Raw genomic sequence first — 26,899 nt, forward strand, 5'->3', positions numbered from 1 at the left:
TATGGCCTAGAAATTCGGTGGAGCCGCAAACGGGGCGCCTAGCTCGCCTGGGCGCCGGAATTACCGCTGTGCTCGGAGCCATTGCGCCCGCTGGAAATTCAGCTTGTGCGCTCAAGAGGGACACGGGGTGCTGCTCGTGGCGCTCCGCGTCCGTCTTAGGGCGCTGAAATTGAATATCACAGCGCAACGTGCCGCAGCGGCGCGCTGTGGTACTGCAGGCCTTCCTCCCATTAAGGGGGAGGGGCCTGCACCAGCGCGATCGGAGATCGCGAGTGCTGGCAAAAGAGCCCGGCACCGAGGAGAAGTGCCGGGCTCTCGGAAAACAGCCAGCACTGCTGCAGGGGGAGATCAGGAGGCCGGGGACGGAGGTACTGGCAGGAGGCCGCCGAAAAAAACGGCCGCCCCGCACCTCCACCTTAAATTTGCACCACTGCTGCCACAGGTAGGCCCCGTGAACCGGGTGCGATTTGCGAACGGCGCTACAGAGGCAGGCGCCACCAAATATCGCGATCAGGGCGGTAGTGGGGCGCTGCGCACACCGATGATGTCATCGGTGGTGGCGCAGCGCAACAGGCTAATGCTGCCATTAGTGCCGCGCTAAATATCGCAGGAGGCGTGGCCAGTGGCGCTAAAGCCACTGAGTGCCCTCTTTAGGCGCTAACTGGTGGCACAGCCCACCGAATTTCTAGGCCTATGTCTCTACCCTAGGTGTTCGAAGCTTATCATAAAAAACGGTGTAACCAGCAGGTGCATCTATTTGATGTCATTTTTACCAAGGTCTTCTGTTTGTGTCTTATTACGATGTGTAATTTAGGGCACCTTAACAGGGTGATCTATGCAATTCTTAATTTATCTCAGCTGGTTGCAACACAGAATCGTGTCTCCTGTGTTTCATTTGATGTCATTTTTACGAAGGCATATGTTTCTTAATTTTCTGTGTTTCTTTCCGAAGTGTACTTTAGGACACCTTAACAGTGTGTACCATTGTGTTCTTTCCAAAGCTGTAGACTTCAGGAGCCTCCAACCTCCTGTTTCAACAAGGTTATTGATTCAGTGTCAACAACTTATCTTATCTCATCTCAATAGCCTGTATGCTGTTTACAGCTTCTCCATTGTTGAGGCTTCCAGATTCCCAAACCCAGTATGTCATGTTTTAATAAGGCTAGAACGCTTTCATAGAATGGTGTATTTTTCTGAATATGGCTTATTCCTTCACAGCTTAACCGGGAATCATCTCCGACTACTCTCACACATTGAGAGTGGGCTTTCAGATCAGCTACTGGAGTCTATAGTTGGCTTGAAATATGCAATGGAGGAAATAACTCAGTGAGAAGGAGAGTTACCCAACAAGGTATACAAGAAAGACAAAAACAGTTGAAAGTGGTCAGGAATTTTATTTTTTAAAATACAGGCCAAGATCTTCAAGCCACAGTCTGGTGGTAACTATAATATTTATAGGAATGAATACAGATGATGTCAAACAAACCCTTACCATATTCAAATGTATAATACCAACATGCAGAGCACCCCCCCCCCCCGGAAAAATAGGATTGTTAGTTCAAGCCAGTATGAAACGCCAATCTAGAAACTGAAGTGTTCCATTATTACAGTTTTCGATGCTCAACATATTAAATACAGTCTAACTCTTGCCAAATAGGTTTAGATCACTAATCTCTTGTATAAAGTATATTTTTTGTTTAGACAGAGTTGTTAACACAATGACTAACGGGAAGTAGTTCAAAGGAACAAAAATGTACTGTTTATCTGGAGTTCATGGAAATACTGATTCAAGCATGAAATTTGTTAGCAAACTAGTTATGGATTTCATTATCCAACTGTATGTCCAAACTGTTGAATTTACTGTAAATTAGAAACTTCAAGTATATAGAATACAAAAAAATGGTGAACGGGATGGTGTAGATAATGCTTTTCACATCCAAAGTCTCAAACGTCGTGGCCTTTATCTATAGCAGTAAATGCGCTTCATTCATCCTCATCCATCCCACAGAGTCGCAGCAAGATCTTCCGATAATCTCCTCCAACATCATCCTATAGGGAGATGAAAAGAAGCCGTATTACTATCAGTCATTCCGGTTAGCCATTGCATCTGTACTTGCCACCAATGTTCCCTTTAAGCTGCATGGCTGCGTGGCGCTTGAGGTCCCGCACAGCCTGTGAGCCAGCTTTTAAACAGAAAAACTGTGCATGCGCGGAAATTTGAATGGCTGCGCGAGCCAAAAAAAAATTAGAGGGAACATTGCTTGCCACATAATTAAATGAAGTACATTAGCCAATTAAGCTATTAAAACCAAATCAGAAACACTGGTAACTGTTACTTCTAATTTGGTTTTAAAAGCTAATTACACAATTTTCCAACTGTCTCCCAAATCAAGAGTTGTTTCAATTGTTTTCTGTCCTTCCTTGCTTAGTGAACGAGGTAGGCTAGATAACAAAAGCAAGATCTAAAGAGCTATCAAGCAGATGCTATGCTAAACCTGCTTCCTACCAGCCTCAACATCGAGGAAGCCCAGAATTTAGGCAGCAGTGGTATTTTGCTAGGAAAAAGACTCATTACCCCATGCCTCTACATTGAGCTGCTCCACCATGAATGGTCAAAACTCAACTGAAATGGGGAGAGGGGTGGGTGGAATGGAGACAGGTAGCTCTTGGATTTAAGCACCCAAATTCCAAGTGCGGAGCCAAGTGCTCAAACACCTGAGCTATTGGAACAGGCCACTGGGCAATTAACGACAGACGCCCCAGAAAATTGGCTGTGGAAGCCTACACAGTGTGCTGCAGGCACCCAACATGCACCAATGTGGGTGATAAGCCCAAAGGGAGGTGCACTCCGGCTACACACTAAGCTTATTAGGCCCCCAACTTTAATGTAAATAAGGCAGTTGCCCCATAATGGGCTGGTGAGAGAGTGAGCAGGGCTTCAGCAGCAAAGTGCCTGTTCCAAATAGACTCTGAGGGAAAGACTGCTTTACAAAACTGAAATTAAAAAAAATTCAGGCACCCCTACCTCCTTGCCCTTTCTACCATGTCAGACAATTGGCCAGCGCATAACTGGCATCCAGCGGCCTTTCGCGGACACTCCCAGAACACCACGAAAGTATTCAAATGAGCTGACCTTGGGTAATGCAGCAACGGGCAGGAGCAGCTCTGGTGCTGGGTGTGCGAGGCATGTTATTGGCCCTGATTAATCTTACTCAGGTTCCTTTTAACTACTTGATGGACTCACCACCAAATGCCAGAATGGAAACAAGTTCGAAACATTGGGGCTGGATTTTGCCAATGGGGAGCTTTTGGAGGCGGGACTCCCACTTGTCAGGTTTCAGTCCCGCCTCCATCAACTTCTGGCCAACCCACGCTATTTTCCCTTGATTGACCTTGTTAAGCCCACCCAGCGGGCTCAGCAGGCCAATCAAGGGCAAGCCGGTTACAGAGAACGTCAGCGTATGACCTTTCATCGGTCAAAAATTTTTGACAGATGAATTGTCATCGTTTGACAGCTCTGTGAAGCTGTCAAACACTGACATTCTCTGTAGTTTGATGAGTTCTTGAATTCAAGACCTCATCAAACCTCTTTCTTTTACAGAAATGAGATGGTTGTTGCATTGGAGAATGCAACGGCCATCTGTCATCTCTACCGCGGAGGTGCGAGACTCTCCGCATCCCCAACAATTGAAGCCTGCAGGAAGAAACAAAGGTAAGTACACTTTTTCTAACACTTTGCACTTACCTCAGATACTCACCTCTTCACACTTGCACCCATCACTTAGCTCGACACCACACTTTTGGACCCCTCTGACCCCCGCAGACCCAGTACTCGCCTCGCTGAGCTGGCGTGCTTTGGAGCCTTCGGGAAGTCCGCACTTGTGAGGGCAAAATGGTGATAATCCTATTTTCTGCCTCTAACTACCTGTTAACAGGCAGTTAATTGGTTTTAATCCCTTCCCGCCTCCAAGGAGACAGGACCTGGCGTGGGATGGCTACCCACCTCCTGGCAAGATGGCATGGAGGCGGGTTGGGGCCGGTTGGGCACCCGCCCCCAGATTCTGCCATTTTCCCAGCAGACCCACCTCCATACCCGCCTCCCCAGGGCTGGCAAAATCACCCCCATTGCTTTATATAAAGACACTGAAATAAGGCTCGGGTTCTGTGCCTTTCTGAAAGTCAGTTTTACCAGTGAATGGATCGATCCTAAATCCAGGTGTATGCCTGCACACTGAAATTGCCTGAATTTCGGATGTGATTATGAGCCCACAGCAGGCATCACAGATGAACTCAATCCTGTTCTCATCTGGTGTCCCTCCACACATACATATCTCCAGTAGGGGGGAGGGGAGGGTCACTGTACAGTGATCTCAAGAGCAGGAAACTTGGCTTTTCCATTTCCTAATAACTCTCTATTGGTTTAGACTGAAAATCAGGTCCAGGCGGGTTCAGCAAAGTACGAGGACATTAATTGAAATCCAGCCGTGTTCAGTTGGATAAACAGGTGCACAATCAAGCAGAAAGCATTTCTTGTAAAGTCAGCTTTCATGGTTATCAGAGCTTAAGTTGTTTTAGGAAAAGTAAATTACACAAAACAGGTCTCCATTCTTCTATGACCCATAATTTGCGGCGTGTACGAGGTGCGTACATGCCCGTAAGGGCTGCACAAGGTCCGGGTTTTGGCGCGCAATGCGCATGCGCTAACACCCGGAACTTGCGATCTGTCAAGTCTTGACAGAGCCAACGCATCCCCCGGAAAAGGCCATCCGTGGGCGCAGAGTTGGGCTAACTTCTGCCCAGCGAATGCCCGTGAAATTCTTATGCATAAAAATAATTTTTTTCCAATCATTTATACTTTAAAAAACCTGTGCAATAAGGTATGTTTATTTTTAGCCCTTTAAAACAATTACATTTATTTTTCAAAAAATTAAATTTTTATTTTTAATATTTAATTAAATGGCATTTTAATTAATTTTAAATATGTAATTTTTTAACATTTCTTTGATGTCTATGTGTATTTTTTGGGCTATTCCCATTCATGCTTATGGGGTTTCCGTACATACAGAATCCCCATAAGCATGAATATGGATTCCCTTCTTTTATTGGTTGGGCCGGCCCACGTGATCGCAGAGCCTGCGCCCCTGGGATACGCGAGCCTCTACCCGCGGGTGCCCGGAGAGGCCCAGGACCACGTGTCTTCGTACCTCCTGGACCACCAGGTATGTGGGCATTTTATTTGCGGATTGGAGGCGTTTCCCTGCGGGAAGCTTCTGATCGCAAATTCAGGGCCATTCTTGTCCGCACCTGGGTGGCCCTGGAGATGGAGCATGCGATATCCGCCAGTACACTCGAGGTCTGGAGTGTTTTGTGGACACCAAGAATCATTGTATAATTGTTCCCTTGGATGTGCAAAACAATAGTGAATAAAGTTATTGCACAATGAGTACCCAGGCGGAAATTTTAGCCTACACTCATATCCATTCCCAGGCTTTGTCCCAAGCAGTGAGAAACCAATCTCCAATAGGTGTAGTACTAAATAGAAGTGAGGTACCAACTAGATATGCACAGCAGTAGGGGTGAAGGCTGTAGAGTCTTCTACAGCTGCCTACCTGCCCTTTATGCTAGGACCTAGAACGTCCCACTAAGGAGGAAGCACCGCTAAAGTTCAAAATATGTCCCCAGTATCTGTACAGTCTCAATGAATGATCTTGGTCACAGCGTACTAGAACTAGCACACAGGATTGGTTTGTAGGTTTTAAGTATATAACAATTTGGGACATACCTGAATGAATGAAAACAACGACTTTCCGTACAGCTTCAGGAATTCAGTTTTGATGTCCATCATATCTATTTCACTCCGAGAGACTATGATTCGAATGAGGCCTCTGTCATCTGTACCAGCACCCTGGCAGAAACAGAATAATTAAGACTGGTGATTGCGTATACTGAATGGTCAAAATGAAACACAAACACATACACAGCCAACTAAACAAGTATTTTTGTGCAATTTGTAACATTTTGTGCTTCTAGTGATGGGTGTAAGTGCAGTGAAATAGCTAACCATTTCAGATGTAGAGGGCTGGATTTTACCATCCAAAAACAGGTGGGTTAAGGGTCGGGTCAGAGGTTAACATTTTTACAATCTCAAATCTGACTCCAACCCGCCTCCAACCTGCCCACTTCTGGGTTTAACGGAGGCAGGACAAGGGGCGGGCAGCCAACCCGCTCCCAGGAGGCGGGTTGGCCATTTAAGTATTTTAATCTGATTTAACCTGTTTTACATGTTTAACCGTGGCCTCTGGAAACTCGGCAGCTGAAGGGAGGCGAGGAGAAGTCAAGTGCCTTTACAGCACTGCTTGTGGGCCAGGAGGAGAAGGAGCACCTCCCCCACCCGCCCCCCCACCCAAGCTCCACCCCCCAGACAAAGGCCCCCAGGGTCTTTGGCTACAAACTCCGTTTCCTAGTGACCGATTCCATCCCTCTCCCTGGCCACTGTCTGAGGCTGAACCAGACTGTTCGCAGCCTCGGCATCCTATCTAACCTCAAGCTGGGTTTCTGACCCCAAACCCCTCCATCACTAAGGCTGCCTACTTCCACCTTCGGAACATCGCCCATCTGCTGCTGAAACCCTCATCCATGCTTTGGTTTCCTCTAGACTCGGCTATTCCAACTAGCTGGCCTCCCATCTTTCTACCCTCTATAAACTTGAGGCCATCCAAAACTCGGCTGCCCGTGTCCTAACTGCATGGCAGACGCAATATAACGTGGATAAATGCGAGGTAATCCACTTTGGTGTCAAAAAACAGGAAGGCAAATTATTATCTGAATGGCAATAGATTGGGAGAAGGGGAAGTGCAACGAGACCTGGGTGTCCTTGTGCACCAGTCGCTGAAGGTAAGCATGCAGGTGCAGCAGGCGGTTAAGAAGGCAAATGGTATGTTAGCCTTCGTAGCGAGAGGGTTTGAGTACAGGAACAAGGATGTCTTGCTGCAGTTGTACAGGGCCTTGGTGAGACTGCACCTTGAGTACTGTGTGCAGTTTTGGTCGCCTTATCTGAGGAAGGATGTTCTTGCCATGGAAGGAGTTCAGCGAAGATTCACTAGGCTGATACCTGGGATGGCAGGAATGACGTATGAGGAGAGATTGGGTCGATTGGGCTTATACTCGCTGGAGTTTAGAAGAATGAGAGGGGATCTCATTGAAACTTATAAAATTCTAACAGGACTGGACAGACTAGATGCAGGAAGGATGTTCCCGATGGTCGGGGAGTCCAGAACCAGGGGTCACAGTCTAAGGATAAGGGGCAAGCCATTTAGGACAGAGATGAGGAGGAATTTCTTCACCCAGAGAGTGGTGAACCTGTGGAATTCTCTACCACTGAAGGTGGTAGAGGCCAATTCATTAAATATATTCAAGAAGGAGTTGGATATATTTCTTAAGGCTAAAGGGATCAATTCAATTTTATTTGCCATATGTACTAGTACAATGGAATGCTTACTCCCCGTAGGGACACGTCAGCTATTTTTACAGCGCCGTGTTCAGAAAGTCAATTCTTTGGCATCCAGTGGCAGTGGGAGCACGATGTCCCTCAGCCGCTCCGTCCTCCTCGTCACCGCGGCCTCCTCCTCACTGTTGCCGGCTCGGCTCCACGTGTGGTGGCTTGATCAAGGGATATGGGGAGAAAGCAGGGACAGGGTACTGAATTTGGATGATCAGCCATGATCGCATTGAATGGCGGAGCAGACTCGAGGGGCCGAATGGCCTACTCCTGCTCCTATCTTCTATGTTTCTATGTTTAACTCGCACCAAGTCCCGTTCACCCATCTCCCCTGTGCTCGCTGAGCTGCATTGGCTTCTGGTTAAGCAACGTCTCGATTTAAAAATTCTCATCCTTGTTTTCAAATCCCTCCATGGCCTCGCCCCTCCCTATCTCTGCAATTTCCACCAGCCCCATAACAAGATCTCTGCGCTCCTCCAATTCTGGCCTCTTAAGCTCCACCATTTGCGGCCGTGCCTTCAACTGCCGAGGCCCTAAGCTCCGAAATTTCCTCCCTAAACCTCTCTCCTCCTTTAAGACGCTCCTTAAAATCTACCTTTCTGCCCTAATATCTCGATCTGGCTCGGTGTCAAATTTTGTTTGATAACGCTCTTTGAGACGTTTTACTACATTAAAGGTGAAATATAAATGCAACTTGTTGTTGTTGGGTGATCATTTCTAAAACTGCTAAAGTAAAAATTTTTTTATTCAGACCTCTGAATTATAGATCCCATCATTTTGCATTTTAATGAAAAAAGTCTACTTTGCTTATAGAGCTGGAGTACTGGACTGGTGTTTAACTGCATCACAAATATTGATGTATTCGGTTTCAAAACAGCAGTCAGCTGGTTCAGAGACCAAAAAGGTCTCCATTGTTCTCAGGGCAGGTGGGGTCACTGACTGTAAAGCGGTCATGGTTGCATTCCTGCTCCAATTTCCTGTGTTCTGTTCAATCTGACTCGCTTTCCTATTGTGAAGTTCTTGTTATTCCAGCTCATAATATAGGCCGTCAGAGTAGGCATGGTGAGCATTTCTCACTGACCCAACATGTGGTAAATGTGAATTGCCACTGCGCTAACAATTGGATATGTATTATTTAAATTGTTGAATGGATTGTTTTGTATTTAATCTGGTCACATTTGGCTAGAAGCCTGAGTCACAGGAAACAAGGTAGGTAAGAACAGAATCTTTCTGAAGTTCTGAGATATGGGTAGAAGGAGTGGACTCTATAGTGACAATTCATTTCCATTCAACACCGATATTGAAAGAGAATGAAAGGATGAAGACAGGTAAAGTTAGTCAACCACAAGATTCGATCACTTAGGCCGTGATTTCGCTGACCGAGGCGGCCGGGGTTGGTGGCGCGGCCCCCGCCCGCTGCCTGCTCCAGCCCGCTGCCTGCTCCAGCCCGCACTCCGAGTGATTTTCCGTTACTAGGGCTTGTTAAGCCTGCCCAGCAAGGTTCCCGGCCAATTAAAAGGAAGCGAGTCTGATGACGGCATTTGATGACACGTAATCAGCCGGTTTCCTTAAAGGGGCCATGTCCTAATTGATTTTGACAGTTCTGCTGCCAGTGTTCTACAGCACTGAGGTGCTGCAAACACTGACAAGCACTGCACAGAGGTGCACGGTTGCACCCACACTCTCCTATGACTCCCTCCTTATGATTATAGAGGGAGTCACAGCACGCAGGGAGGTCCTCTTCCCTTCCATTGGGTGGAAGAGACCCCCCAGGACACCAACGCAGCCTGGTTGCACAGGAGGGCAAAAGCAGGGATGTCGTCAGGAGGACCTGGGTGCACTGGCGCAAACCTTTCAATGATCTCAGCAGATCACAAAACGTTACTGCCAAGCCACACTCAACCTCATCCTGCTGTGCCACTCATCACATCCCCATCACTCTGCCTTCCCTACCATACTCCTGCACATCCTTACTCACACCAACTTACCTTGCACCTCCACCCTCTATCTGCTCCCGACCCGCTGTCAATCTTTTATATTTTGACAGCTGACCCGACTCCGATCCCGCCCTCTCAGCGCTGGCAAATTTCCGGTCTAACTTTTTTTTGATGCTTGCAAACTGTATTGTTTTGTAGTTAGCAAATCCAATTATGCTTCCATTTTTCCACTTAAATGTGATTGTAAATCAGGTGTTATTTTAGCCTATACAAATCCTGATCTGATCTTAATAGTCTACCAACTTGAATGTAGAATGTTATCACAGCATGAGATTTATAGTAACTCCAGCACGGATTGCTGCAATGAGTGCAATTATTAATCCTATGGGTCACACAATTCTACAAGGGCAGATACTGAAAAGATTCAACTTCCAATTGTAGAGAACAAGGTCTGATCACAGGAACTCTGAAATTGTAGAGAAAATGGTTTCACAAAAACCCAAAAAACTGTTACAGTTGTGCATAATGGATGCAAGTTAATTAAAAAGGATGCTTACCGACATAGTTTCGTAAAGCTTCTTTGCAAAAAAGCCAGCTGGGTTCTTTGCATATTGAACTACAGTGAACAAAAGCAAACACCACAATATAAACAAGTTAGGATCACAACTATTGAAAAAGTACAAGACAAAACAATGGGCAGAATGTGCCTTTCATGCAAAGCTTGTTGGATATATAACAAAGTCTGTATGTAAATAACTTTCATAAGAACATAAGAATTAGGAGCAGGAGTAGGCCATTTGGCCCCTCGAGCCTGCTCCGCCATTTAATAAGATCATGGCTGATCTTCGATCTCAACTCTACCTTCTCTCACTATCCCCATATCCTTTGATTCCCCTAGATGTCGAAAAATCTATCTATCTCAGCCTTGAATTTACTCAACGACTCAGCATCCACAGCTCTTTGGGGCAGAGAATTCCAAAGATTCCCAAGCCTCTGAGTTAGGATTGGGTTGTAAAAAAGAGAAAGATCAGCAACTTCATTTTAAAAACACATTCAAATTCCTCGTTATTTACAACAGAAGTGACATTGTTTTTAAACGACTGGTATAAAGAAGATGATGGAATGGGACAGGGGAACATTTTCAGTAAATGGTAGAAAATATTAAATATTCCTTTGCTTGTAGGGGTCAGATTGTCGGTCCCTTCAGGTATTGCATTATTCAATAGATCTGCACAAATATAGATTCTAAAATGCTAATACTTCAACAGAAGGTTGAGGGTTCAAGTCCCACTCCAGGAACTTGAGCACATAAAGCTAGGCTGACCCTCCAGTGCAGTGCTGAGGGAGTGCTGCACTGTCGGAGGTGCCGTCTTTCGGATGAGACGTTAAACCGAGGCCCCGTCTGCTCTCTCAGGTGGATGTAAAAGATCCCATGGCACTATTTCGAAGAAGAGCAGGGGAGTTATCCCTGGTGTCCTGGCCAATAATTATCCCTCAACCAACATAACAGAAACAGATTATCTGGTCACTATCACATTGCTGTTTGTGGGGCCTTGCTGTGTGCAAATTGCTGCGTTTCCTACATTACAGCAGTGACTACACTTCAAAAGTACTGCATTGGCTGTAAAGCACTTTGAGACGTCCGGTGGTCGTGAAAGGCGCTATACAAATGCAAGTCTTTCCTTCTTTCTTTTACTTACATCTACATAGGGCCTGATTACATAAAGCAGCAGCTTGTAACGTGAATTGTTTTTGAAGTACAGGAACCATTACGTAGGCAAACTTGGAGCAACACCAGAGACTAACCCAGAAAAAACACCACCTTTGGACTGCCTGAATGCCAATCCAAAGTCACTTGAACCAAGAAAGATTTTCCTACAAAACTGTCTGTAAAGCACTTTAGAAATGTAATGAATTACTTTTGAACATCCTGAGAATGTGAAAAGGCACTATATAAAGGCAAGTTCTTGCTTTCTATCACCTTGGTCTCTGCTGCACATTCAGCTCCATTAGCTTTTCCCAGCTAAGGTGCCTCTGACTCGACTCCAGGTCCTGCTTCCCACCCCACCACCCTCGCCCCCCCCACCGCCATTTTCTCACTTGCAGGCCCATACATCCTTCCTGCAGGCTTGTAACTCTTGCTTGAACCAAAGGTTGGGAATACAGGCCAGAGTTTTCAACTGGAGAAACAGCTGCCTTTATACACCAATCAACCCTCTTAAATAAACATTTGAAGTTTATTCTGGAAGTTTACATTGGTCTTCATTGATACTACTACAACAACTTGTATTTATACAGCGCCTTTAATGTAGTAAGCCATCCCAAGGTGCTTCACAGGAGCGTTATCAAACAAAATTTGACACTGAGCCACATAAGGAGATATTAGGGCAGGTGACCAAAAGCTTGGTCAAAGAGGTAGGTTTTAAGGAGCGTCTTAAAGGAGGAGAGAGGTGTAGAGGGGTTTAGGGAAGGAATTCCAGAGCATAGGGCCTCAGCAGCTGAAGGCACAGCCACCAATGGGGGAGCAATTAGAATCGGGGATGTGCAAGAGACCAGAATTGGAGGAGCAGAGATATCGCGGAGGGTTGTAGGGCTGGAGGATTTGAAAACAAGGAGGAGAGTTTTAAAATCGAGGCATTGCTCAGCCAGGAGCCAATGTAGGTCAGCGAGCACAGGGGTGATGGGTGAACGGGACTTAGTGCGAGTTAGGATACGGGCAGTAGAGTTTTGAATGAGTTCAAGTTTATGGAAGGGTAGAAAATGGAAGGCCAGCCAGGATAGCGTTGGAATAGTCAAGTTTAGAGGTAACAAAGGTATGGAATGAGGGTTTCAGCAGCAGGTGAGCTGAGGCAGGGGTGGAGTCAGGCGATGTTCTGGAGGTGGGAATAGGCGGTCTTGGTGATGGCCCGGACATGTGGTCGGAAGCTCATCTCGGGGTTAAACACGACACCGAGGTTGCGAACAGTCTGGTTCAGCCTCAGGCAGTTGCCAGGGAGAGGGACGGAGTCGGTGGCGGGGGAACAGAGTTTGTGGCGAGGACTGAAGACAATGGCTTCAGTCTTCCCAATATTTCGTTGGAGAAAACGTCTGCTCATCCAGAACTGGATGTCGGACACCTACCTTCCTCAAAGGCAAAGGCTTACAATTCACAATTTTATTCGGAAGTTGCACATTCTACAATTATAGATCGAGGATGAAAAAGTAAATAAATCCTTACCTAGAGCCAGCATTCCCATTTGCAACGTGCCAGACATCTCATCTTTAATGCTGTCTTCAATATCTTTGTTAGTTAATTGATAGTATTCTTCAAACACTACAAGCAAAGAGAAATATATTTAGAAAATTGAAGATAATATCAGCAGCCCTCACTCTCATATTATGAAACAATTTTAAACTGCTACAGGAGCAACATTTGATTAAAGATCAAAGAGCCTTTCAAGTTTTATAAAGTTGAAGTTATCAAAGGATGCACTGAGGATCAATAGGGTAAATTTTACAAATCTGCACTCCCAGCAAGCTTGACAAGAGCACAGAATGAGGAATCAGGCCGAAGGTTCGCGTACCTGATACACAGCGCTCCCAATTTCTTGGCCATTGATATACCTATCAATTCGTCCAATAAAAAGCGACGAGTTAGGAACGTAACTAAAGGTTTTTATTGACTAAATAACAGAGCCCACCCTCGTGGGTGATCGGGTCCAACAAGGAGGAATACCAGCCAGTCGACTACCTTTATACCTGGGCAGGTAGGTGGAGCCATGGGCGGAGTCGGAGGTGGTCAGCCCAGGTATAACAGCGCGACAAGAGGCGACCTCGTATCGTGATACAACAGTGATAACGGTGATAACAATACAACAGTGATAACTATAGTGTAACGATAAAAGTGGTTTACCACATTCACCCCTTGTTTAGATTTGAGTCCGGCGGGGTGAAGTGTACTACCAGTTCTGGTATGTCAGTCTGTCCGGAGGCCTCGTAAGCCTCTCCGATCGTCGCAGCGGCGGTGCTGCATTATCCGGTGTTAGTGCTGGTGTCTGCGTGGTCGGCGAAGGCTCGTGGGGTTCCGGCATGCCGTCTACCTGGGCTGGAATTGGGGGGGTGGTGGGGGGGGGTAAAGGTGGTGTCTCCGGAGTGCCCGAGGGTGCGAGGTCTCGTAAGGAGACAGTGTCCTCCCGCCCGTCTGGGTAAGCCACGTAGGCGTACTGGGGGTTGGCGTGCAGGAGGTTCACCCTTTCGACCAGGGGGTCTGTTTTATGGGCCCTCACGTGCTTTCGCAGCAAGACGGGCCCCGGAGAGGTCAGCCAGGTTGGTAGAGTGGTTCCCGTAGTCGACTTCCTGGGGAAAACAAACATTCGTTCATGGGGGGTGGCGTTAACGGCAGTGCAAAGTAGTGACCGGATGGAGTGCAGCGCTGTCGGGAGGACTTCCTGCCAGCGGGAGGTTGGGAGGCCCTTAGACTTTAAGGCTAAGAGGACGGCCTTCCATACCGTCGCGTTCTCTCTTTCCACCTGGCCGTTCCCTTGGGGGTTGTAGCTGGTGGTCCTACTTGCTGCAATACCTCTCGCTAGTAGGAACTGACGGAGTTCCTCGCTCATGAAAGAGGAGCCCCGGTCACTATGTATATAGTTTGGGAACCCGAACAAGGCGAAGAGGTCGTTCAGGCATTTAATGACCGTGGTACTGGTCATGTCTGGGCAGGGGAAGGCAAAGGGGAAACGGGAGTACTCATCAACAATGTTGAGGAAGTACACATTACGGTCAGAGGACGGGAGGGGCCCCTTAAAGTCGATGCTCAGGCGCTCGAAGGGGCGGGTGGCCTTGATCAGGCTTGCTCTGTCCGGCCTAAAGAAGTGCGGTTTGCACTCGGCGCAGGTCTGGCAGTTCCTGGTTATGGTCCTGACCTCCTCGATGGAGTAGGGCAGGTTGCGGGCCTTAATGAAGTGGTAAAGTCTGGTGACCCCGGGGTGGCAGAGGTCGTTGTGGAGGGTCTGAAGTCTATCACTTTGCGCGCTGGCGCATGTAATTCGTGACAGAGCATCGGGGGGTTCGTTCAGCTTACCTGGCCGGTACAAGATATCATAATCGTAGGTGGAGAGCTCGATTCTCCACCTCAAGATCTTGTCATTCTTGATTTTGCCCCTCAGCTTGTTATTAAACATAAAAGCGACCGAACGTTGGTCGGTAAGGAGGGTAAATCGTTTGCCTGCCAGGTAGTGCCTCCAGCGTCGTACCGCCTCCACAATCGCCTGGGCCTCCTTCTCGACCGACGAGTGTCGGATCTCAGGGCCCTGTAGGGTCCTTGAGAAGAAGGCCACCGGTCTCCCCTCCTGGTTAAGGGTGGCGGCTAGGGCGAAGTCGGATGCATCGCTCTCGACTTGGAAGGGGATGGACTCATCCACTGCGTGCATAGTGGCCTTGGCAATGTCTCCCTTAATGAGGGAGAAGGCTGCGCACGCTTCCTCCGTAAGGGGGAAGGATGTGGACTTCATGAGGGGTCTGGCTTTGTCCGCATAATTGGGCACCCATTGGGCATAGTAGGCGAAGAGCCCCAGGGTTCTCTTAAGTGCCTTAGGGCAGTGGGGGAGGGGTAGCTCCATGAGGGGGCGCATTCTTTCGGGGTCGGGGCCGATGAGTCCGTTCTCTACTACACAGCCAAGGATGGCAAGGCGCGAGGTGTTAAACACACATTTCTCCTTATTGTAGGTGAGGTTCAGCCGTTGGGCTGTACGGAGGAATTTCTCCAGATTCACGTCGTGGTCCTGCCGGTCGCGGCCGCAGATGGTGACGTTATCTAGGTAGGGGAATGTGGCCTGCAGTCCGTTCTGGTCAACCATCCGGTCCATCTCCCTTTGGAAGACCGAGACCCCGTTGGTGACACCGAAGGGGACCCTAAGGAAGTGGTATAGGCGCCCATTCGTCTCGAAGGCGGTGTACTGGCGGTCCTCGGGGTGGATAGGGAGTTGGTGGTAGGCCGACTTAAGGTCGATGGTCGAGAATACGCGGTATTGTGCAATCTGATTGACCATGTCAGATATGCGGGGAAGGGGGTATGCGTCCAGCTGGGTGTATCTGTTTATGGTCTGGCTGTAGTCGATGACCAGGCGATTTTTATCGCCGGTCTTAACGACCACGACCTGGGCACGCCAGGGGCTGTTGCTCCCCTCGATGATGCCCTCCTTCAGGAGACGCTGCACCTCAGAGCTAATGAAAGCTCTGTCCCCAGCGCTGTACCGCCTGCTCTTGGTAGCGACGGGTTTGCAGTCGGGGGTGAGGTTAGCGAACAGGGAAGGTGGCGGCACCTTGAGGGTGGATAGGCTGCAGGTGTTACGCGGTGGGCGGTTTAACCTTCGCTGGTTGTCGACTGTGAGTGGGGGGAGGGGTCCACCGTATGCTAGGGTTACACTTTGGAGGTGGGATTGGAAGTCCAGCCCTAGTAGGACGGCAGCGCAGAGCTGGGGGAGGACGAGGAGTTTAAAGTTTTTATACTCTGTACCCTTAACCGACAAGGTCACAGCACAGTAGCCGCTAATGTCCGTGGCGTGGGACCTCGATGCCATCGAGATTCGGTTGCGCGTTGGCAGGACAGGGAGGGAGTAGTGGCTCACCGTGTCTGGGTGGATGAAGCTCTCCGTGCTTCCGCTGTCGAACAGGCAGGTCGTGGCGTGGCCGTTTACTTTGATGTCCATCATCGACTTGGACAGGTGGTGTGGGCGGGCTTGATCCAGAGTGACGGAGGCTAGCGTGTAGGTAAGCGAGTCGTTGTCGTCTGCGGGCGAGGCGGTCGTCGGGTCCGGGGGCCCGGTGGCAGTCGGGCGTGGTGGGTAAAATGGCGTCTCCCACGAGGTAGGACAAAATGGCGGAGAAGATGGCTGCCCCCATAACTCACATGAGGCACTATTGGGGTCGGTTGCCTTGATCAAAGATGGCCGCCCCCATGACTCACGTGTGGGGATACTGGCCTCAGTTGCCGTGAAAGAAGATGGCCGCCCCCACAGTTCGCATGAGGCACTGCTGGCCTCTGAAGATCCGCTCCTGCAGGCCTTAGAGAAATGGCCTTTCTTCCTGCAGGTTGTGCAGGTAGAGTTCCTGGCTGGGCAGCGCGACCTCGGGTGCTTCTCCTGGCCGCAAAAGAAGCAGCCGGCGGCCCGATCGCGGGTGCCCGATGTCGGAGCCGGTACCGGGGGTGGCGGGCCCGGTCGGGTCCGGGACGCCGACGCTGAGGTAGGTCCCGGGGGCGGCGCTGCGAAGGGTATTGCGGTAGGGGTCGGGCCCGAGTCCCAGGGTCGCGAGCAGTACCTGGAAAACGCCTCCTGGTCCTGATGGGCCACCTCCAGGGAGAGAGCGAGGGCTTCAGCTTTGTCCAGGTCGAGGTCTTTAGCTTCAAGCAGTCTTTGCCGTGAGTAGTCGGACCGTAGGCCTTTCACAAAGGCATCGCGGATATTATCTTCCGTATTTTCAACAGCCGTCACCGCTTTAAAGTCACAGTTCCTGCCGAGTGCTCTTAGCGCCCGTAAAAATTCAGCTACAGACTCTCCTGGCTGTTGCGGGCGGGATCTTAGGAGGTGCCTGGTGTACATGTAATTTACCGGGCTGCGGTACTGCTGTTTCAGTAGGTTGATAGCGGCCTCGTACGTAGTCGTGTCCTGTATGAGTGCGTATACTCTCGGGCTCGCTTGGGCGTTCAGAAGTCTTAGTTTGGATCTCTGCGGGGCGCCGGATTCTTCCAGGTAGGATTCGAAGCAGTCCAGCCAGTGTTTGAAGTTGAGGGCTGCGTTTGCTGCCTGTGGGTTTAGATCCAGGTACGGTGGTTTGAGGGCTTGCAGCCAAGCCGGCTGGTGTGGCTGTGCTTCTGGGAGGGCTTCTGGCTGGCCAGTAGTAGACATCTTTAAAATTTAGTCAATAAAATTGATATACCTATCAATTCGTCCAATAAAAAGCGACGAGTTAGGAACGTAACTAAAGGTTTTTATTGACTAAATAACAGAGCCCACCCTCGTGGGTGATCGGGTCCAACAAGGAGGAATACCAGCCAGTCGACTACCTTTATACCTGGGCAGGTAGGTGGAGCCATGGGCGGAGTCGGAGGTGGTCAGCCCAGGTATAACAGCGCGACAAGAGGCGACCTCGTATCGTGATACAACAGTGATAACGGTGATAACAATACAACAGTGATAACTATAGTGTAACGATAAAAGTGGTTTACCACAGCCATCGTGGTCAATCACCACAAATCTCCACTCCTCACAACTCCATTCCAGGCGTGCAGCCTCACAAAATCGAACCTTGTATTGCTTGCAATTATCACACTGCCCAACAGACAGCCTGATAATAGGCATTTTGGGCAGTATTCCTCTGTGGGGATATCGTGAAGTCTTTTCTAGTGAGATCACACAAGGCTTTGGGCAGCGCCTTCAATTCATCCGGTTACCGGAATGGAACTTTGAATTCTCAGTGCAGGGGATTCTTCAGCTAAAATGCCAGATCGGACCAGCAGCTTTAAAGAACTCAGCAATTTGGGGAGGTGGAGAGGAGGTTAAGTACATACACTGATGCCAAAGTTTGAGAGTACTAGAACATAAGAACTAGGAGCAGGAGTCGGCCGTCCGGCCCCTCGAGCCTGCTCCGCCATTCAATGAGATCATGGCTGATCTTCGACCTCAACTTCACTTTCCTGCCCGATCCCCATATTCCACTAGAGTCCAAAAATCTATCCATTTAAGCCTTGAATACACTCAACGACTGAGCATCCACAGCCCTCTGGGGCAGAGAATCCCAAAGATTCACAACCCCCCTGAGTGAAGAAATTCCTCCATATCTCAGTCTTAAATGACCGACCCCTTATCCTGAGACTATTGCCCCCTAGTTCTAGACACTCCAGCCAGGGGAAACAGCCTCTCAGCATCTAATTTCCTAGCTTGATTTAGCTACACACTAATCTACCACTGTCTGGAAGGAAAGACGGAAAGTCACACCAGATCACTTGTGCCCACAGAACTGTATTGATAAGTCATCCATTCACCCTTTCACCTGGGAATGGTGTGTGACATGGCAAGACCAGCCAAAGGGGGCAGGGAGAAAATATAAATACAGTGGAGGCTGTATTTTGGTCACTTATAGGAACAGATGAATTGGTTGCAATTCACAGGTAGCCACTTTGAGGATCTCAACCAGCAGCAGAAAAAACAGGGTGAGCTTTCTAAGATCAAGTGAGCTTGCAAGGCAGATCCTTTAGCATTATAACTGTTACCATGTTACAGTTCCACGCAGGCAATGTTTTAAAGAGAACTAAGTGTGGCGGTACCACCGGTTGTCCCTTACATTGAGATACATAATTCCCTTTAACTTACCTTACTGTATGTGTCTGTTACTATACTCAGGCTTCTCTCCTGTACTCTGACGTCATGACGTCAGAGCTCGGAACCTTCCAACAGTAGAGCTCGGAACCTGCTGGCAGTTGAGCTGGGAAACTTCTAGTTAGTCCTCGTGGAGTCCCCGCTGGGACAAGACCTACACCACGGTGTTCCTACAGTCAGCCAGCTTACCTGCTACCTTACCTGTTGTATTTAGCCTGTTCCTGTAAATAAACAACTTATTTATAGTTCGTCGAAGTCAAACTCTCTTATTTAGTGGCGATCTACATGAACCGCTACATAAGCCTGATTCTTTGGTGACACCTGCAAGCTTAGGACAGAGACAATCAAACGGAGCAGTCCCCATGAAAACTCCCGCCCCATTCCAACTCCCACCTCTGCCTCATCCAATTCAGCCAAGCATTCTTAATCATCTTGATTTTTTTGTCACCAATACTGTACTTACATTCAAGTAATTTCCTGCAAAAATGTGGGTCTGGTATTTCAGTAACAATTCCAAGCCACATAGTAGAGGGCATAATAGTCTTAACTCAAGCTCCTGCCCTGTCTTACTTAGCAGTCTCCCAGTCATGACATGTACACAAGTTCAATCCAACAGAAGTCACCTGAAAAAGCTGGCGTACACAGGTAACTGCTCGATAGAACAAGGGTTTGTGTCTAAGCTTTCGTCTTCTTGGGTCTGTAACATGGAGCCTTGGGGCGTTACGTTTAAGGTTTAAATTCATGCTCCCATTAAGTTGCAAACATCTCAAATTGCTGATACTATCAGAACTTGGTGATCTGATTTAGGGTTTTTCCACCAATGAAGCAACACCAAAAACCTCGAGGCCCATGAAATGCAAACAGGAAAATACAGTGAATAATAAAAAGTGAAAATGGACCCCAACAATAACAACTTGCATTTATATAGCGCCTTTGGAGGTAGTAAAACGTCCAAAGGTGCTTCACAGGAGCGTGATCAAACAAAATTTGACACGAGCCACGTAAGGAGAATTTAGGACAGGTGGGAGGTAGGTTTTAAGGAGTGTCTGAAAGGAGTAGCGAGAGGTAGAGGGGTTTAGGGAGGGAATTCCACAAACTTAGGGCCTAGACAGCTGAAAGCACGTTAACCAATGGTGGAGCGATTAAAACGGGAGATGCGCAAATGTCCAGAATTGAAGGAGCATAGCGATCTCAGAGGAGTTTAGGGTTGGAGTAGGTGAAAGAGACAGGGAGGTGAGAAGGCATGGAGGGATTTGAAAACAAAGATGAGAATTTTAAAAAAAAATCATCAAGGCTTTGACGGACTGGGAGCGAATGCAGGTCAGTGAGCACTGGGGTGATGGGCAAACAGGGCTTGCTGCGAGTTCGGATACAGGCAGCAGAGTTTTGGATGAGCTCAAGTTGACGGCCAGATTGCCAGTCACCGGCTGTACACGTGGTCCTGGAAGTGCTGGTTGAACCCTCTGCTCCAGACAGTAACTCCCACTAACTTGCATTAGCCGTTGGCCAGGAACACAAGGGGCTGAATTTGGCCAGCGCTCAGAGTGCGGGTTTGGAGGCGGATCTGCTGTCAAAATCAAAATGATTGACAGCGGGTTGGGACCCCGCTCCAAATAAGCTTCCAAGGTGTCGGGCCTGCGATTTCAGAACAGACCTGACACGAAGTGTGGGGGAGGCAGTTAAGATAGTTAAACGCTTGTTAAATGCTGGTTAACTACTATTTTCCCAGCCTGTTTCTATTTTACCGCCTTTTTAATGAGGTTCACATCGTTCAGATATCACGTCAGGTAAGTAGGTCGGGTTCGCTATGTCTCCCCATTGCTGTGAATAGGTGACAGCTGCAAAAGTGGTATGAAAGCTACCATTTCACAGCTGTTCACTTTCCAATGCCAGAAGTTTGAGCCTTTAGGACTTGGAAGACACTTTTGAGCTGTATGCAGTTTGGAAGTGTTTGAAGTAAACTCTCTATCCACTGTCACCTCCTTGGAGCAAGCTCGCTCACCATTGACAGATCACTTCTGTCATCTCAACTTCAGCTGCCATCTATTCCAGCAACATCGGTGCCCTTGAAAAAATCTCACTTTGATCCTCTGAATCCCTCCCCAGTCAGCCCCAAAATCATCATCATCATCAGACACACCAACATTACCAACCTTCTCCGCAATCACCTAACACAGGTCATCAGCACCCGACAATGTTGCTGCCCGGGAGGCCAGCGATGGCCTCACCATGGCCAGATTTACTTCACTTGACGCTGTACACCCTGACTGCCACATGATGCGCCAGGTTGACACCACCCCACACCAGCACCATAAAGCATCTCTACAATGTCCAAGCCATTCCTTTCACATTCATCACAATTGTGTGGGGGGGGGGGGGGGGGCGGAGCGGGGAGGTATGTCTCACCATTCATTGCAACTCACTAAGACACTTCCAAAGGTGAGCACAGATAAGGCAAAGTGTTGAAAATATAGATTTCAATGTTTGACAACACATTAACAGAAAATGTACACCGACCCCGGCCGCCCCGGACCCACCTCGGTCAGCGAAATCGCAGCCTGTGTCTCTGCTGGCAACTTAAGAGTTAACAGCTTTGTACAGAACATGAGTTCTGTTCTGAAACATTCACTATCATTGTAGATTTATTAAAATGGCTGCACAAGTATAGTGCAGCTATATGTTTCCATGTTGGACATAGCTGCTAAAATGACGTGGCAGTTAACGGAGAATAGGAATTGCAGCGTTGAGTCTTGCTAACTGGTAGGTGGCATGCCCTGTAAAATATCATTGATGTTTACTCCTTCTGCTGAATAGCCCTGGGGCCTGGACCACCCGGCTATTGTGCTACACCAGTTTTTCCTAGATTCACTGGCAATGAAAGAAGGAACTAATGAATATCAAGGTCAAGTAACCAGTCTGAAACTACAAAGAATGAGACAAAGTATATTATATTTTACTTTTTACTCAAACCAGATATCCATTCCATATCCATGGAATGTTTAGTGTACAATTCTGATATTGCAGATCAAAAGGTGATGGAGCAGAATCTTTTTCCATCTCGTGGAGTTGATCCACTTCCAGGAGTGATTAGGTTGAATGACTGTTTAAAGCCATTCATAAAATGCGACTAAAACCTAATGCAGATTGATTTCTCTTTAAAAATGAATATATGGAATACATTAGAAAGCTGCACTTGGTTTCTGATTTAAGTGTGTTGTCTGTGACCTGATGGTAAGTTTCTGGCAACACCAGAAATATAAATACTGTACTATCGGTTATAATATATTAAAGAAGAGTTGTATCTCTCTGACGTGACTGACAGTATGTGTTCAATATGTACACTTGTTAGTGTCTTTCAGTTCTTCCTCGCTCTGGTGTTGAATGCTTTTGGCTATTTGGGAGGTGTAGTGGTCACACTTTGGCCACGATTTCGCCGACCGGGCCAGATCCGGGGTCGGTGTCCCGGTCCCTGCCCGCTGCAGCCCACACTCCGAGTGATTTTACGTTGATTGGGCTTGTTAAGCCCACCCTGCGAGGTTCCCAGCCAATTAAATGGAAGCGGGACTGATGACATCATTTGACGACGCATCATCAGCCAGTTTCCTTAAAGGGGCCATGTCCACATTCATTTTGTCAGTTTTCTGCAGCATTGAGGTGTTGCAAACACTGACAAGCACTGAACAGAGGTGCACGGCTGCACCCAGGCTCACACATGACACCCTCCATATGCTTATGGAGGGAGTCACAGCATGCAGGGAGATTCTCTTCCCTTCCAAGGGTGGAAGCGACCTCCCCAGGAGACCAACACAGCCTGGTTGCACATTGCACAGGAGGGCACAAGCAGGGATGTTGTCAGGGGGACCAGGCTGCAGTGGTGCAAACCTTTCAATGATTTCAGTAGATCACGAAACGTTACTGCCAAGTCACACTCAACCTCATCCTGCTGTGCCACTCATCGCATCCCCATCACTCGGCCTTCCCTACCCTACTCCTGCACAACCTTACTCACACCAACCTATCTTGCACCTCCACCCATCCCTCTCTATCTACATTATCACTTCCCCATCTCACTAGCCACCCCTCACACTCACACTCACCCTCATCCTAGTGCAATCATACCAACTAACAACACACAAGGCTAGGCACTTGGGTGGTTTAGCCAATGTTCATGTGAAGTTTCTGGTAATGTGCTGTCAAACATTGAAATCTTTATTTTGAACACTTTGCGTTCTTGGACAGATTTGTGTGCACCTTTGGAAGTGGCTTAGTGAGTTGCAGTGAATGGTGAGACATAACGTTCCCCCCCTCCCCATGGTGATGAGTGCGAAAGGAGTGGCTTGAACATTGTAGGGATGCTTTATGGTGTTGGTGTGGGGTGGTGCCAACCTGGCGCATCGTGTGGCAGCCAGGTGTACAGCGTCAAGTGAAGTAAATCTGGACATGGTGAGGCCATCGCTGGCGTCCCGGGCAGCAAATGCATGGGTGATGATGCCCTGTGCAGCATCAGTTAATTGCGGAGAAGGTTGGTGTGGATGTTGGTGCTGTTGGTGTGCTCGGTGACGCTGGTGTTTGGGCTGATCGTGGTGGGATTCTGAGGACAAAGGTGAGATTTTTTTCAAGGGCACCGATGCTGATGTAATAGATGGCAGATGAACTTGAGATGACAGAAGCGATCTGTCAGTGGTGAGAGGTTGTTCCAATGAGGTGACACTGGATAGAAAGTTTGTTCCAAACACTTGCAACCTGCATAAAGCTCAATCTGTCTTCTAAATGCAGTAAGCAACAGCTTCTAACCTTGGAAAATGAAGACCTATGAAATGGGAGCTTTCATAGACCATTTGCAACTGTCAGGTTAGTAAATCATTCCATGCTGACACAACACCCGACCTACTTACCTGATGTGATCCCCACGCTCCGGGAAACTCGTGGAAAAGTTGGTAAAATGGTAAGTATATGGTAAAATGTTGCTTAACTACCTTTTAACTATCGAAATTGGCTGACCCGCCACTTGGGGTCGGGTCTGTTCAGGTCAATCTTTTGATTTTGACAGCGGACCCGCCTGCGAACCCGCACTCTGAGCGCCGGTAAAATTCCAGCCACAGAGGCTTGGGACTAGATCGATCTATGCTGTAGAAAGCACAATGATGACAGGGAACTGTGGTAAACCACTGTCATACCTGTCTGTGTCTGTATGTGTATTCCACTAGGTACAGGTCTGGATATGCCTCGGCTGACTCCTCCCACTATTCCAGGTATATAAGTGACTACCTCCCAGTCCCTTAGTATTCTGGACGGGTCGACCACTCGAGACAAGACCTTCATTCTGTAGTTAATAAAAGCCTGATTGTTACTCGCTCAACCTCAGTCTTTCGAGTAATTGATGGCGCATCAGGAACTACTTGCCAAAGAGAAGAAATTGATGCGTGACCCTGTAGCCGAACAGCAGTCAGACAAGTAAACTGCTTTATAACACTTGAAGCATTAAATCGCTGCTGTTTCATAAGCCACACACAGCCTTGTGCTTGTGTATCATAACATTTAAATCATAAATGTAAATTTACAACTGAATTGATTAAAAAAAAACGATCAACTAACTCTAGCCAGCACTGGTTTCCAAAAAATATGAATTTGCATGGATACACTTGAAATTTATTTTCGAAAAAAATGTCAGGATGGCGTCTTTATTGCAAGACATTGGGAAGTTTATACGGCAGCAGAATAGAAACAGCTGAATTCATGACTGTATTACAGGAAACTTTCGTTTATCCGGAGGTTAAATGTCCGGAAAGCTCTATCTACCGGCAAAATTCAGGAGTCGGTTCAGATAAATTTTTTTCTTTTCGTTGCTTCTTTTCTCCAGTCCTGGCTCTGCAAGCGTCTCTGTAGCTAAGCAACAGCTTCAGCTAGATGCTTGCAAGCTGCGCCGACTGTTTTGAAGCTGTTGCTAAGCAACAGGGTTTGTTGCTTCACACGGAGCTCTGAGCTCCGTATGTTATAACATTAGCGCTGGTTTCTACGGCAGTTTTGATCTAACGGCACCAGCTCGGTCCCGTCGGTGCCGGATACCAGAAAGTTTCCTGTACATAGAATCTACAGCACAGAAACAGATCATTTGGCCCGACTGCTCCACGCCGGGATTTATACACCTCAAGAGCAATGATCCCTCTAAGCTGCGCGGCCGCCTGGCGCTCTGGAGCTCCCGCACAGCCGGCTCACCAGCTTTTAAATGGGAAAAACCGTGCATGCGCGGTACTTTGAATGGGCCACGCATCCAACAAAAATAATTAAAGAGGACATTGCTCATGAGCCTCCCTTACTCCAATAACCTCGCCGCATCCCGCCCCCACATTCCTCTATTGCATTCTCCCTCACGTATCCATCAAGCCTCCCCTTGAACGTGTCCATGCTCTGCTTCAATCACTCCACGTGGCAGCGGGATCCACATTCTCGCCACCCACTGTGTATGAACTTTCGTCTTTCCCTTTAATGAAATACCTCAGTTTACAGAACATGGTGAAATGTCTTGCAAATAAAGAGACACCACACCTGAATTTTTTTCTACAATCATTTTCGACTGCTTCCATACGTAATATGTAATTTTGGGAAACTGGAGCAAGCCAGTGGAGTGTGTTGGTATATTTAGGTTTCTTGGGGAAAACTGTGTCTGCTGTAAAGGAAGTGTGTATCTGAAGTAATTCGTATGATGGAAGATGCAAAGTTCAAGAGTTATTCTGGAGATTTGACCGATTTACATTGGGGATGGAACAGATATGGAACAGACAGTCACTGGTAGAACCGTTTCTAGGCAGGTGCAATGCCTTGGGTAGAACCACTGATAGATTGGATTTTACATGGTCAATAAAAGAATAGGTGCAGGAGCTGAATGATCTTCATCATATTTAATTGGTGTTAGGGTGAAGGTCGACAACAGTATCTGGCTAACTATCAGGCCTGTTAGATGGTAGATAGATGTTGGGGGGGGGGGGGTGGGGAGGCGGGAGAGGGGTGGTGGCGCAGTCCTTGGGTGAATAAATGCTAATCACTGTTGATGGCCATTGCCCCTTCCAAGAAGGTTATTTTGATGTTGGGCAGGGGCTTGTGCTGAGATGGTATGTCCCTGTCCCAGATAGAAGATAAATACCACTCCTTCTGATTATGCTATGCCCTCTTTCTAAAAGGTCCCCTCTAGATGGGACGTTAATTGTTAGAATTGCTTTTCAGCAGGTTTCTTCTGCAAGTGATTTGATTAATTCCTTTGACACCAAATAAAATATTGCCGGTTCTCTTCCCAACACTGCTGCCAGTGAGAATGAGGAGGCTGTGACTCCCTGCCTCCAGTGAGCTCGCAGCAATTTTGTTTCTCAGTTCTTATCTTTCCATTGTTGTCGATTTAGAATTCGAGATTTGTGACTTACTGTGTCAGATCGCCTGCAGCCACCCACTGGATTGTTCAAGTATTTAATAGTTTTGTGAAATTATGTTTTGTGTACAACCCACTAATCTTAAATATACACTGTTTCATTGGGCCTTGCTATGTCAAAGCATCTCAAAAAGCACTTGATATAATTCATTCCTTTCGAAGAGCAGTGAGTTAGGCAGGCAAACATAACAGCCAGCAACTTCCCACAACAAGCAAACAACGTGATAAATTTCTTTTGTGCGTGTACGATACTGATTGAGGAAATGTGCCCGGACATCGGGAGAACTTCCTGCTTTTCTTTAAATAGTGTCATGTGATCTTTAATATTCACTGGGACAGACTATGTAATTATATATTGGATTGAGCAGGAGAATTTAGAGATGGCCCCTGAAATATCAATGTTTGAATTAAACAGCCAGTTTATTTCAGACTGGACAAGGAGTCAGTCTGTAAGACAGAGTTTGTAAGCTACTGAAAAGCTGCTATATATGAAGTTAAATAAAATCATAAATATAAATTATTCCTTTATCATTCAGTTCTGGCCTGTTTGGCATCCCTCAGTACTGCAGTGGAGCATCAACTTAGATATTACCTCAAACCCAGCATCAGGCTTGAATCTAGAACATTTCTTATCCACGGACCAGAGTAACACCAACTGAGCCAAGCTCAGTTTTACAATCGGAACATTTTC

The 26,899-nt window shown here is 47.6% G+C and overlaps 1 protein-coding gene across 1 annotated transcript in view; it reads right to left on the bottom strand.

The window, feature by feature from the left end:
- Window positions 1-1,374: 1,374 nt before the first annotated feature.
- LOC147098527 (annexin A4-like) overlaps window positions 1,375-26,899 on the bottom strand; it is a 53,072-nt gene continuing 27,547 nt past the window's right edge. Inside the window, exons 9-12 of the mRNA XM_085970334.1 lie at window positions 12,653-12,748; window positions 9,993-10,051; window positions 5,783-5,905; window positions 1,375-2,049 (exon numbers count right to left, since the gene is read on the bottom strand). Of these exons, the coding sequence (XP_085826460.1) occupies window positions 1,984-2,049; window positions 5,783-5,905; window positions 9,993-10,051; window positions 12,653-12,748 (344 nt within the window). The 3' untranslated portion in view covers window positions 1,375-1,983. The remainder of the gene's footprint in view (window positions 2,050-5,782; window positions 5,906-9,992; window positions 10,052-12,652; window positions 12,749-26,899) is intronic.

The sequence above is a fragment of the Somniosus microcephalus genome, chromosome 29 (genome assembly GCF_052327205.1).
Source record: "Somniosus microcephalus isolate GS21.2 chromosome 29, FLI_Smic_1.0, whole genome shotgun sequence".
NCBI classification, from domain to species: Eukaryota; Metazoa; Chordata; class Chondrichthyes; order Squaliformes; family Somniosidae; genus Somniosus; species Somniosus microcephalus.